Source organism: Manis javanica, chromosome 8 (assembly GCF_040802235.1).
Source record: "Manis javanica isolate MJ-LG chromosome 8, MJ_LKY, whole genome shotgun sequence".
Classification (NCBI taxonomy): domain Eukaryota; kingdom Metazoa; phylum Chordata; class Mammalia; order Pholidota; family Manidae; genus Manis; species Manis javanica.
The window spans coordinates 216666-228948 of NC_133163.1; the positions used below are offsets into that span (position 1 = coordinate 216666).

Below are 12283 nucleotides of genomic sequence, written 5' to 3' on the forward strand. Positions count from 1 at the left end.
GATTACAGTGCCCCCTCTGTCTGCTGCCTCTCCGGAAGGCCTGTGTGAGAGCCTGTGGGGCTGGCTGACCCATCAGACAATGGTCTATCAGAACTGAACTAGGGTTCTGGATAATCCGACCCCATTCTCTCTACTGGATTCTTGCTAAATCTGACACTGCGGAGAGGAGGGCTGTGCCTGGAGGGCAGGCCTGCTTGGAGAGGGCGCACCCTCTGCCCAGTGCCCAGGGCCCGTGCTGAGCTCCAGGGTGACACCTCTGCTCTTTACCCTCCCCCCAAGGCCTAAACAGGAAGTACAAGTTTGAAGTCCTCTTTTGCAAAATAAATTGACATTGTAGAGAAACTTCAGGTGGTTCTGGAAGAGGGATCTGTGGAAGCCTCTTCCACCTGAGGGACCACCATGCTCACCACCGGGTGATGCTTGTTTACCACGTCTCCTGCCTCAGCCTGTAACCCTCCCTGCCCTGGGATCCCCCCTATTCATGAGCTATGCTAAGGTGACATTCGAGTCTCCATCCGGCTGCCCTGCAGGCTCCTTTCATTGTGGACACCTGTGTGTGTGGCTGTGAATGTCCACCAGTCTCCAAATACTTGTGCACACACAGTGTGAAGGGTTCTTACCTGTGCCTACCTGGCGGTCATCAGACAGACAGGCCGCCTCCAGGGAGCCACCCACATCAGGAGAACAGGTGGCTAGAGCATCAGGTGCACATGCAAAGGACCGGGAAGGGGCCGGGCTGCAGCCTGGCAGCCTGGGCCTGCCGGGAGTGACCGTGGACGCCTTTCCCTCCATGTGGGCTGACCTAAGGCTGTGTTCTCAGGAAGATCGAGGCATCCCAAGGCCCTGTGGGATGCAGTCTACAGACTTTGTACAAGCACCCAGCACCGTAGCTGAGGCCCTGAGCATAAAATTAGTCCATTTCCGCATCAGATAGAAATCTTCTCCCTAATTTAAGGGGACACTGCAAGAGTGTGGATGGGTGGACAGGACAATCTCTAAGCATTGTTATAAGGGCTGCCACTCCGTCATTTGGAGTCAGCTTGCAGGATCACAGGAGGGTAGAAGAATGGAAGCCAACTGCCCTTAACTTGCAAACTGAGCCTCTGCAAAGCAAACATTTGACTCACAAGCCCACTTCTGAGCAGCTCAAGGCCTCCTGATACCTTGCCAACCACTGTGTCTCCCGATTTGTCCCCAGATATCTGCAGATATGACAAAAGCCAGGACATTGAAAAACAAGTTGTCCTTTTCTGAAAGAAAAATGAAAACTTGGACACCGATCCAGAGCCCAAGGAGTGTCTGACCCCATCCATGGACAACACCCATCTACTGGGGGGTAAGCCAAACTCGGGTGTATCCCAGAACGACCAGAAACCTAAAATACGCTGGGACTGGACTTCTTAGCACACATGGTCTGACCCTATCGTCTGCTCAGAGGATGTGTCCCTGCCTCAAACGTCGGATTCTCTTCAGGCTCTCGGGTCCCTGACCCCCCCGTGCCCCTGCCCATCATCCCAGGCCTTCCTAACCCTCACTGAGCCTCCTGGTTCCTGCCTCCTCAGCAGCCAACCTTGCAGGTAGACTCACGTACAATAACCTGAGTCTATAGGAAGGATGTTTATATGTCAGCAAGCAATAATAAGAACAAATACTAATAATGCAATGTCCAGGGTTGGTCCAGAGTGTGGGTGGAGGCTGTCTACTCCCCAAAGTCATCACCCAATTATGAAACAGGTGCATCATCAGCCTTTTGGATCCAAAGATCAGAGGCTTCCAAGGATCCATGAGATTCCTCAGCTGACAGGCCCTTTCGGAGCAGCCTTCCGGTTGCTGGAATTATGTATTGATTCTTCAGGGGTTGCTATCAGGTTAAAACTGAAACTACCTCAAAATGTGCACTTTGAACCCCAATGGCCAACATGCTGTGTTAGGAGGCGGGGCCTCTGGGAAGCACTGAGGTCAGGAGGCGGAGCCCCATGAGTGGGGTCAGGGCCCTCGTGAAGCAGCACTGAGTTGGCTCCCATGTCCCCTTCCTCCACATGACGTCACAGGAGGTACAGCCCCCCAGGGAGGAGGTTCTCCCCAGTCACCCAACCTGCTGGCACCTGGTCTCAGGATCCCAGACCCCACAGCCGTGAGAAAGAATTTTCTCCTGTTCATCAGTCACCCCGCCTGTGGGTCTTCATTACAGCAGCCAGAGCAGAGGGTGACCCTGGTGAGCCGGGAGCCGGACACACTCTCCGGGTTTCCCCATCAGCGCTGCTACTTAACACTCCCGATGAAACCCCTTCAGTGAGGTTGGAGGATGACCTCCGATGCTCCTCCCAGGGCACAGAGTGATCTGCTCCCCTGGAACAGAAGCTGCAGGAGCACAAGGAGCAGGAGCCCTTTCAGGGGACGGTCATGCACGGTGGGGGCACAGGGGGCTCTGGTACAGGGAGGACAGCGCCTGGGCCCCACCCACCCTGGTGTGGGCCTTCCCTCCAGTGCCTCCAGGTTCTCAGATGGGATCCACACACCCCCTCATGGCTCTGACGGGGGGAGAGGCCTGATCCCTGAGAAATCCCTGAGACCTCCTCCAGGCAGACCCTCAGGGAAGGACTCTCCGGACCTGTGTTCTGGGGCGGGAGGGGATTCCTCCCTGCTCTGGGCCCACCATCATGTGATGCCACCTATGGGGTGAGTAATAGTGAACAGGATCGTGTTTCAGAGATACAGACTCGGGACCCTTCATCTCAGGGATATTTGGGGGCAGGGGACGTGGTCCGTGGAGCAGATTTGTGAGGGTCACAGCCAGAGGAGTTCCATCGGATCCTATTGTTTAATCCTGAGGCTGTAATGCCCTCCACACACATACACCACCCAGTGTGATAAGATCAGTTTATGCTGCAGGTGCCACAGGACACACATGGTGTCTACACAAGGGGACTCAGGGATACCCAGAGACAACAATCACAGCGACTCAGGGGCAGGACAGCTGTGCCTCTGTGACCCCGTCAGCTCCAGACCCAGCTCAGGACCCTCTCCTCGGCCTCAGACCGTTCCTCTCTCTGTCCCCTTGGTGACTCTGCCAGAGGTTCCCTGTGCTCATGGGATTTGTGGGGCATCAGGTGTGTTCCAGGTTTACACCAGTAACACAGACCAGGAGTGAGGAGGTGGGGGGCCCGCAGGGACCTGGCTGGTGCCATCCTTGGGGACAAAGCAGAGAGTCTGATGCTGCGCCAGATGCCAGGGCCTGGGGCCCATGGACAGGGGGTCAGTGGGGAGGTGACCAGCAGGATGGATCCCCAAAGATGGACAGAAGTGAGTCCCTCATGGTGGCCAGGAGTCCTGCAGAAGCAGGGCACCCCTCATGAGCTGGACTCACTCACGTGCCCTGGCTGCCCCTCCCCTCAGGTGCCCCAAGAGAGCAGCTCCCCTGAGCCAGGTGCCTCCCCCTCACCCTCAGGGGTCTCTCCTCCAGGCCTGGGTTTCAGGGAACAGAAAGGTTCTGTGCCCTGACTGGGCCAAGAAGGGACAGGGCCCCATATGTATTTGAGGGACACCATGTCCCACTCTCCCTGGGCATCTGCAGGGTCCCAGGTGCTGCAGGAAAAAACACACGGGCATGAACATCCTAATCTGTGCTCTGGAAGGTTCACTGTGGTTCTGATGGAGAGAGGAAGTCACTGTCCCCAGGCCTAGAGTTAGTGTGGGGTCACTGCCCATGTGCTAGACACAGGGAGGGGCAAGTCTGGAGTCAGCAAGAACACCACCTTCTATCTGTGTGTGTGTGTGTGTGTGTGTGTGTGTGTGTGTGTGTGTGTGTGTGTGTGTGTATGTGTGTGTGTGTGTCTGTAGGCATGCAGTGGGCTCGTGTATGACGTCAGTATGTGCAGATCCATTCAGGTGGTACCTTGTGCAGAGCAGCCTCAAGGAGAATCTACGCCCCAGGGCCCTGAGGGTCTGGACTCACCCTGAGTGTGGACTGTCAGGGCCTCTGGTAGCTCCAGCAATGGGACCCCTGGGTGGCATGAAGTGCCCCTGGTCTCTGGGCAGAGCATGTGGGTTTAGTAAGACCCCCTCACTGTCTTAGGAGACCATGTCAGAAGCACGTGGTGCCCTGAACGAGCACCTGAAGGAGGACACAGCCACTTACACTGGACTAGAGGTGCTGAGGGAGATGGGCTGGTAGCCGAGACAGGACACACCCTGCAGGACAGGGGCTGGGCTTCAGGGGGCGCTGGCTCTTCGGGGCAGGCCTGCAGCCCTGGAGCAGGTGCAGGGAGTGAGAACTGCTTCCCTCCTGGGGCCTGGCCCTGACTTCCTACAGAATGTCACCCGATTTAAAGAAGCACACAGACAGCTGCTGTGAGCTACAATATCCTCTCCTGTGAGAAGTGTTCACCCAACGTGATACAGTCGTGGAGAGCCAGGGGCCCAGCGGGCATTTCCAGGGCTTCCGAGTAGGAGGAGCTGGGGGACAGGGAGCGATTCACTCACTGGTGCAGCATTTTGGGGACCCTGAGATCCTAGGAGTAAGACTCTCAGATTCAAGATCCCCGCACAGGGCCAAAGGTTCTTTGTGCCACTCAGGGAGGGCTCACAGGGACCAGGACCTTCCATGGTGCTTGGCCCCAGTGGGAGGAGCTCTGTCTGCACTGAGCTCAGGGATGTGACCAGGAGACATATCTACAAAGAAGAACTGGGCCTTGGGCTTCTCACTCCCATGAGGATGGTCCCTTTGTCCCTACCTGCTTGTTCTCAGGTAGGGCCCAGCCTCCCTATAAGGTACTCTGCCTCATGAATATGCAAACGAGCTGAGGTGCACCAGGTTAAATATGGGCATGTCTGTGCCCCAAGAACATCACCCCAGCACCGCACCCTCCCTACAGAGCCCCTGAGAGCACCGCCCCTCACCATGGACTGGAGCTGGAGAGTCCTCTTCCTGGTGGCACTGCCTGCAGGTGAGGGGCTCCCCTGTCCCTGGGCTGAGGAGGGGACAGGGCCAGTCAGGGGCATGTCATCCCCTCCCATGTCCTCCCGCAGGTGTCCACTCCCAGGCCCAGCTGGTGCAGTCTGGGGCTGAGCTGAAGAAGCCGGGGACGTCCGTGAAGCTCTCCTGCAAGGTGTCCGGATACACCTTCAACGACTACAATATGCACTGGGTGCGGCAGGTCCCTGGACAAGGGCTCAAGTGGATGGGAAACATCAATCCTAGCAGTGGTGGCACAAGCTATGCCCAGAAGTTCCAGGACCGAGTCACCCTGACCAGGGACACGTCCACGAGTACACTCTTCCTGGAGCTGAGGAGTCTGAGACCCGAGGACACGGCCGTGTATTACTGTGCGAGAGACACAGCGTGAGAACCCACATCCTGAGGGTGTCAGAAACCCTGAGGGACAGGGGGTGTGCTGGGCTGAGGAGGGACAGGGGACGATGACTTCCTGACTCCCTTGAACCAGATCAGGAAGGAGACAAAGCATAAAGAACTCACAGAACAACACTTACAAGAATTTTTTTTTTAATTTGAAAGCATCAATTGTTTCTTGCCACTTGAATCCATGGGAAGGCCAATGAATGATTCAGAGGAACTCAACCCCCTCCCAGAACTCTTGCTCTTTACCTCCAGTCAATTTCAGGTTTTACAGGAAATGAGGACAATGGCAAAGAAATTGACCTGCACGCAGGAAGTCAGATTTAAGAGACAGTTTCCCTGAATCCTAAAAGCCTCAGAATATTCCTGTTTCAACAAAAAGCAAATTCTTTGGTAAATATTGGGTCAGGTTATCCTCCACCATAGGCTGGAACCTATCATCACACTAAAATTCCAGGTTCATTACTGGGCTTCGTAACTGACACTTGTGTGGCTTTCTCCACCATTTACCCAGGGGATTTGCCTCTCCCTGTCACCTCTGATGGCATTTGCACTCTTGGAGTCTCAGGGCACCATGCCCACTGCCAGGACCCCAGACCACCCACGTATCTGGCTAGGCCCCCTCAACACCCTTCAGGCCTTACTGGCCGCCAGCAGCTCACCAGTAAACCTTCCTGTTGAGATTTGTAACGTGAATGTGATGCTGCTGGAAGCAGCGGTGAGAGGGCTGTTCCTGGGCCACTTCATTAGACCAAGTCCCTGTTTCCTCCTTTCCCTGCTGGAAGCTCACCCTGATCAAAGGCCCCTGAGAGGATGTGTCGCATCATCTCTGGGCGGCACGTGCAGACGGACCTGGGTTACTGTGCCGGGCAGGGCCGTGCGCATCTCCTGGGACGGAAGAAGCCCTGCCCGTCAGCGGCTCATAGTCTCTCTCCAGAGATTCAGGGCAAGTCGTTGGCCCCACAGACGACTGTCTCCTGAATCAGGGAGTCCTGGGCGCTGCTGCCTCGCCCTGTAGCGCCCAGTCTTTCCAGGAATAAACAAGGCAACTGTGACTCAGAAGGAACCGAATTGGACTGTCTGTCTCCGATGTAAAGGACGCAAGCCCTTTGTCATCCCTCAGCAGCCGCTGGGCCCGGCCAGCACGTCTCCCTCCTCAGTGCCCCCTGAGGCACCCTGGCGCCGTGTCAACCAGAAAGCAAAGCTCTCAGTTGCTTCACCAGCAAAGGGGGTCTAGGTGGGAACAGCAGGGACCGCACTTCAGGAGGAGCGGTGGCTCAGCCCCAGGCATGTGCAGGGAACACAGGACAGCATGGTCCTTCCTGGAGCAAGGGGGCCTTGGGGGACTGTTCTCAGCAGAAAGCCCACGGGGGGAAACTGGGAGTTCCAGGTGTCATGGCTGCTCATTGGCTGGGTCGTAACAGCCTCTCATTGGTTGCACTGTTGCCAGGGGAGGTGGAAACTCTTCCTCCTCCTACTTAGCGTTAAAGCAGCCAGAACAGTGTGAGTTGCCAGGTGTCCCTCCCTTCCGTCCTGTGGGCTGTGCAGTTGCACTTCCAGGAGGGCGGGTGTGAGAGGTCCCCCTGCAGGCCTCTGATGCCTTGTCAGTCAGGTTCCTCTTTATCAGTTGTCACACTGCCCCCCTTTCAATCAAGATCTTCCATCAAAAGCAACACTGATACAGAGACAAGTTTTCTGTATTGAGTGACCATCAGTGATAAGGACATTTCGGGGCTGTCATGTCCTGTGTCAGAGGGTTGTTTCAAAGCCCTTGGAAACACTTCTGGCCACATTTGAGTCACAAAAAGGGTTGGGGTGGGGAGCTCTCAGGCTCTTCCCATCCGTAATGCATGTTCAGGCGATCATAGGTGGTGATCGCCTTAGTACTGAGTACATCACCTTGACAGAAGTTTAAGAGGTGACACCACACAGAGCTTAGAATGATCATAGAGAAAAGAAGCAATGTGCAATCCCAAATTGGCCCTTATGCTTTATTTTAGAGCAGAAAAGATCTCCCATTCTGGCAAACGCAAAGGCAGCTATGCCTCCTGGAAGTCCCTGCTGAAATTGCCCACAAAAGCAGAATACGGGTCATTGTGAGAGCTCACTGAAGGAGATAACTGAGTGCATCTGAGTGAACAAAGGACAGGTGTGAACACGGAGCAACAGCTGACGAACATTTTGCAAGCAGTAGAAGCCAAAGACACTTCAACAGTAGTGTTATCTTGATCAGCACAGCCTGTAGGAATCCAAGGTCAGCTAACAGTGAAGCTAAAAGAAAGACTTTGGCTGTGCCTAGCTCACTAAGCCCTCGGAAAGAGCTCAAGGGATTGTACTGTGGCGCTTCCAAAAGGACGTAAGCAGAGATGGGGTTTCCCTGTTTTTACAAAGGTTTCAGAAACTCATGAAGGGCGTTTCATTTCCATGAAGGAGAAAGAAGCAGGAAAGTTTTCCAGGCCGCATCTCTGTGATGTGGGAAAACTGTGTTGTGAGGTGTCGCTTGCTCCCCTTCCGGGAAATCCTTACTTCCTGGTCGCCTATGGAGCTCAGGCCAGGCAGGACTTGGTGCCTTTCGTAAGATGAGTCAGAAGAAACAAGGAATGTATTCCTTGGAGCTTGGTGCCACCAGGGTTGGTTAGAAGCACTTAATAAGGGTGAGAGATCCAGTAAAGTGGAAGAGAATCATTCTGAGGTCTTTGCATTAGACCAAATGTCCATTTTCGAAGGTTTGATGCTTACAGTTTCCATATCCTGGAGTGTGGGGTGAGAAGCTTGCTCTACCCAAGCACTGCTCTTTTCAATAGAAGAAATTAAGCCTTTACGGTATTTCCAGCATATGCTCTTATCAGCTGTGAGTCAGACGAGGCAGGGGCCACATGCAATTGTGCGGCCCAAGACTGACTCAAAGGCTGAAAGCATGCACGTCCCAAAGGGGTGGATCTGAGACTTAGGACCAATGGCTATTCTTTTGCTCATGGTAGTTGGGGGATCTACAAGTTTTGCCATTTGCATCTTAAGAGTGCCATTACTGCACACAAGTAGGTCAGAGGATTGAGGATGGTAAGCACAGTGGAAGTGGTGAAATGGGCCCAAATGTGCTTACTTGTCAAAGGACCTGGGCAGGAACTTCGGTTCACTGATAGGTGGTTATTCCAGAGGGGTCCCCCAGGCAGGGGTCACCACTTACAACTGAATTTAGCCCCTTAAAAGGCATTGGCCTGTGTATAAGGGGTGACCTCATGTCAGTGAGGAAACATACAACTCATTTACTAACATATATTTATATCCACGAGGTGGAGTAGCTGCATGAAGCCAATTTGCCAAACCTCAAAAACTTCATTGGGTAATTGTAAATGCCCAGAGGCAGCATGTCAGGGCAACAATTGAGGCACTTTCTGTAGCCTGATTCACATTTCCCAACAGTACAGCTCATGAACACTGTCATTTTGTCAGCAGACCCAAGGTTTGATGCATGCACAGGGGTAAGCGGAAGCTTCGAATTTCTGGTAGGGTGGGATTGTTATTCGGACCAAAACAGAGTTCTCTCCTTTTGCCCAACCAACAATTATGAAATTTCTAATGTCAGTTTTCCTTTCCTGGGGCCAATTGTACGGTGTCCCTGGTCAGTTTTTCCAAATTATCGCTTGTGAAAACATCCCTCGGAGCAAGAGAGAAGTGTGGCCGTTTGCTCCCTGGGCGGCACTGTTCTTCATGTAAATATCACCAAGGTGGCTTCCTTTGTCCTTCAGGGATGACGTCTAAAATGCCCAGGTGACTTAACTCCCAGAGCCACTGGTGGAAGTATGACATCTAATATAGTTGAGATACAGAGATGAGGAGAACGCAGGAATAGAAATCCTCTTTGTGGTTTACTGAGTTGTATTCCTAGGGAACTTGCAGGCCTCAGAGCAGCTGGAGAATGTTCTGCCCAGACCCTGAGACCATCCTGGGGCTCAGGTCCCACTGACCAAGAGGTGGGAATTCTTACAGCTGTGTCCTGCCCGGGTCCTTGGGAACGTATGCTTGGCTGAAGACTGATTGTTATAAAACCTTCAAGCTTTTCCTATTGCTGCTGTAGTCTCTCAGGTCAGCCCTCCATTCCCTCTGCGTGTGTTAGAAGAGATTCCTGTACATGCCATGGAGAGTCTAAGGTGATCTTTTGGTGTTAATTACTTGTGAAGGGACTCATCTGGATCCAAGTAGTTCCAAAATCACACATCCTAAGAATCAAACCTGAGCTTGAGAATTAAGCTGACCGGGCAGAGGAAAGACCTCTACTCTGAAAACTGTAAGTCACTGATGGAAGGAATTGAAAAGGACACAAATAAATAGAAATCCTTTCCCTGCTCATGGATAGGAAGTTTAATATTGTGAAATGGCCATCCTGCACAAAGCAGTTTACAGACTCAATGCCCTCCCTATCAAAATACAAGTGACATTTTTCAGTGAACTAGAGACACGAACCCTGAAGTCATAAGGAGTGAAAAAATATCCCATATATCCAGAGCAAATTTGATAATGAACAATGCTTTGGGTATTATGCTCCCTGACTTCAGGCTATGCTACACAACTACAGTGATTCAACCAGTATGGTCCTGGCTAAGGCCACCACACAGATCAGTGGAACAGAATAGAAAGCTTGGATATAAACCTATGCATATATGGTCAATCAATATATGGCAATGAGCCGTGAATATACAATGGGAAAGACAGTCTCCTAAACAAATAGTGCTGGGAACACTGGACAGCTACATGGAAGAGAATGAAATTATATCACTGTCTTACACCAAACACAAAGTAAACTCTCAGTGGATTAAAGACCTAAATGTAAGGCAGGAAACAATAAGTCTCTGAGAAGAAATTACAGGAAATAATTCCATGAAGTTCACCATGAGGAATTTCTTTATGGATTTGTCTCCCCAGGCACAGTAACTAAGCAAACAGAAATAAGGGGGACTACATCAAACAGAAAAGCATCTGCACAGCCGAGGAAACTCTCCCCAAAACATAAACGCAGCCTACCATGTGGGAGAAATAATTTTCAACTGATATATTCAAAAAGGGGCTAATATCCAAAATGTATAATGAACTCATAAAATTCAATGCCAAAACAAAAAACCAAATAATCCAATTAAAAATTGGTCCAAGGACCTGAACAGATATTTTTCCAACAAAATCACATAGATGCCAACAGAAACATGAGAAGATGCCCATCACCAAATAATAGGGAAATGCTGCCCATAACCACAGGGAGGTATGACCTCAAACACCAGACAGGAGGACCTCTGTCCCAGTGACAAGAAATAACAAATATGGGCAAGGGTGCAGAGAAAAGGGAAATCTCCTGCACTGTTGGTGGGAATGTAAATTGGTGCCGCAACCATGCAAGGCTGTATGGAGGATCCTATAGAAACTACAATTAGGACAGCTAAAAATATGAATGGAACCAGCTGGAGGACAGGGAAGGTTTACTAACTCAAGGAAGGAGCATTTCAGGGACACAGTGATCCCAGGAGTAAGACACTAAGACTTCAGGTCCCAGCACAGTGTCAGGGCGTCTGTGCCACTCAAGGTGGGCTCACAAGGAGCTGCTCTGCCTGCCATGAGTTCAAGGATGTGACAGGGTACACAGATCCACAAACAAGGACTGGGACATGTTCACTCCTCATCCCCCTGTGCACCGTCCCTGTCATCTACCTGCTCCTTCCAAAGTTGGGCCACGACTTCACTATGAAGTGTTTTTCCTCATGAATATTCAAATGAGATGCATTACACCAGGTTAATTATGGGCATGTCTGTGCCATGAGAGCATCACCCCACAACTGCACCTGCACTGCAGAGCTACTAAGGGCAACACCCCTCACCATGGACCTGAATGGGAGAATCTTCTTCCTGGTGGCAGTGGCTACAGGTGAGGGGCTCCCCGTCCCGGGGCTGAGGAGGGGACAGGGCCAGTCAGGCGCACGCCATCCCCTCCCACCCCAGGTCCAGCTGGTGCAGTCTGGGGCTGAGCTGAAGAAGCCAGGGGCATCCAGGAAGGCCTCCTGCAAGGCATCCGGATGCACCTGCACTGGCCCTGCATGAGCTGGGGGTGGCAGGCCCACGGACAGGGGTTTGAGGGGATGGGATTGATCTTCCTCAGAAATGGAAGCAGCAATACACACAGAAATTCCAGGGAAGTGTCACTGTGACCAGGCACACATCCAGGAGCACAGCCCACATGGAGCCGAGCAGTCTGAGACCTGACGACACAGCCGTGTATCACTGTGTGAAAGACACAGTGTGAGAACCCACATCCTGATGTCTGAAACCCTTGGAAATGCTTCCTGATCAGCAGGGAATCCTGGGTTGGTAGCAGGTCCTGGGGCTGTAGGGCTTTCCTTGTCACAGTCTCTGAGTCCCTCTCAACTGAGAGAAGGTACGCTCAGAGCAGCATGAACACCGACACTCAGCACTGGGTCTATCTCCCATCTGTCAGGCCAACGGCAGTCCATGACCTTCTCACAGGGCCATCCTGCTGATATGTGAGAATCCAGGCATGGGCAGCGGTGCCAGGTCAAGCTGAGGCCACATCAGCAGCTCCCTCTTCAGATTTCTCATCTGTGGTGGGTTCCAGGGGAAGCACATCCCATGGGCCACAGTCCTGCATGTGTCCCTGGCCCTGAGGCAGCCCCAAGGGTCATTGCACAGCTGGGAGCTGGGTGGGGAGATTCCTGATGTGAGATGCTCTCCTGGCACCTACTCATTTCACACTACTGCTAAGGGAAATTATCCCACACTGGGCATAAAACAAAATGTATTAACCTTAACCCTCTGTGGTCAGAAGGCTGCATTCAGATTTATGGCTCTGCAAACACAGTCCTGGGTTGTGTCCACCCCCTGGGACACCCCGGGGACTTTGTTATTTCTCTTCAGCTCCTAGACCCG

The 12283-nt window shown here is 52.5% G+C and overlaps 1 gene segment (V, D, J or C); it reads left to right on the plus strand.

Annotated features, from left to right (window-relative positions):
* The first annotated feature begins 4817 nt into the window (after positions 1-4817).
* LOC140850666 (immunoglobulin heavy variable 1-46-like) lies at positions 4818-5741 on the plus strand. The segment is given in 2 exon segments: positions 4818-4946; positions 5029-5741. Coding segments are annotated over 2 exon segments (363 nt in total).
* Positions 5742-12283: the final 6542 nt, after the last annotated feature.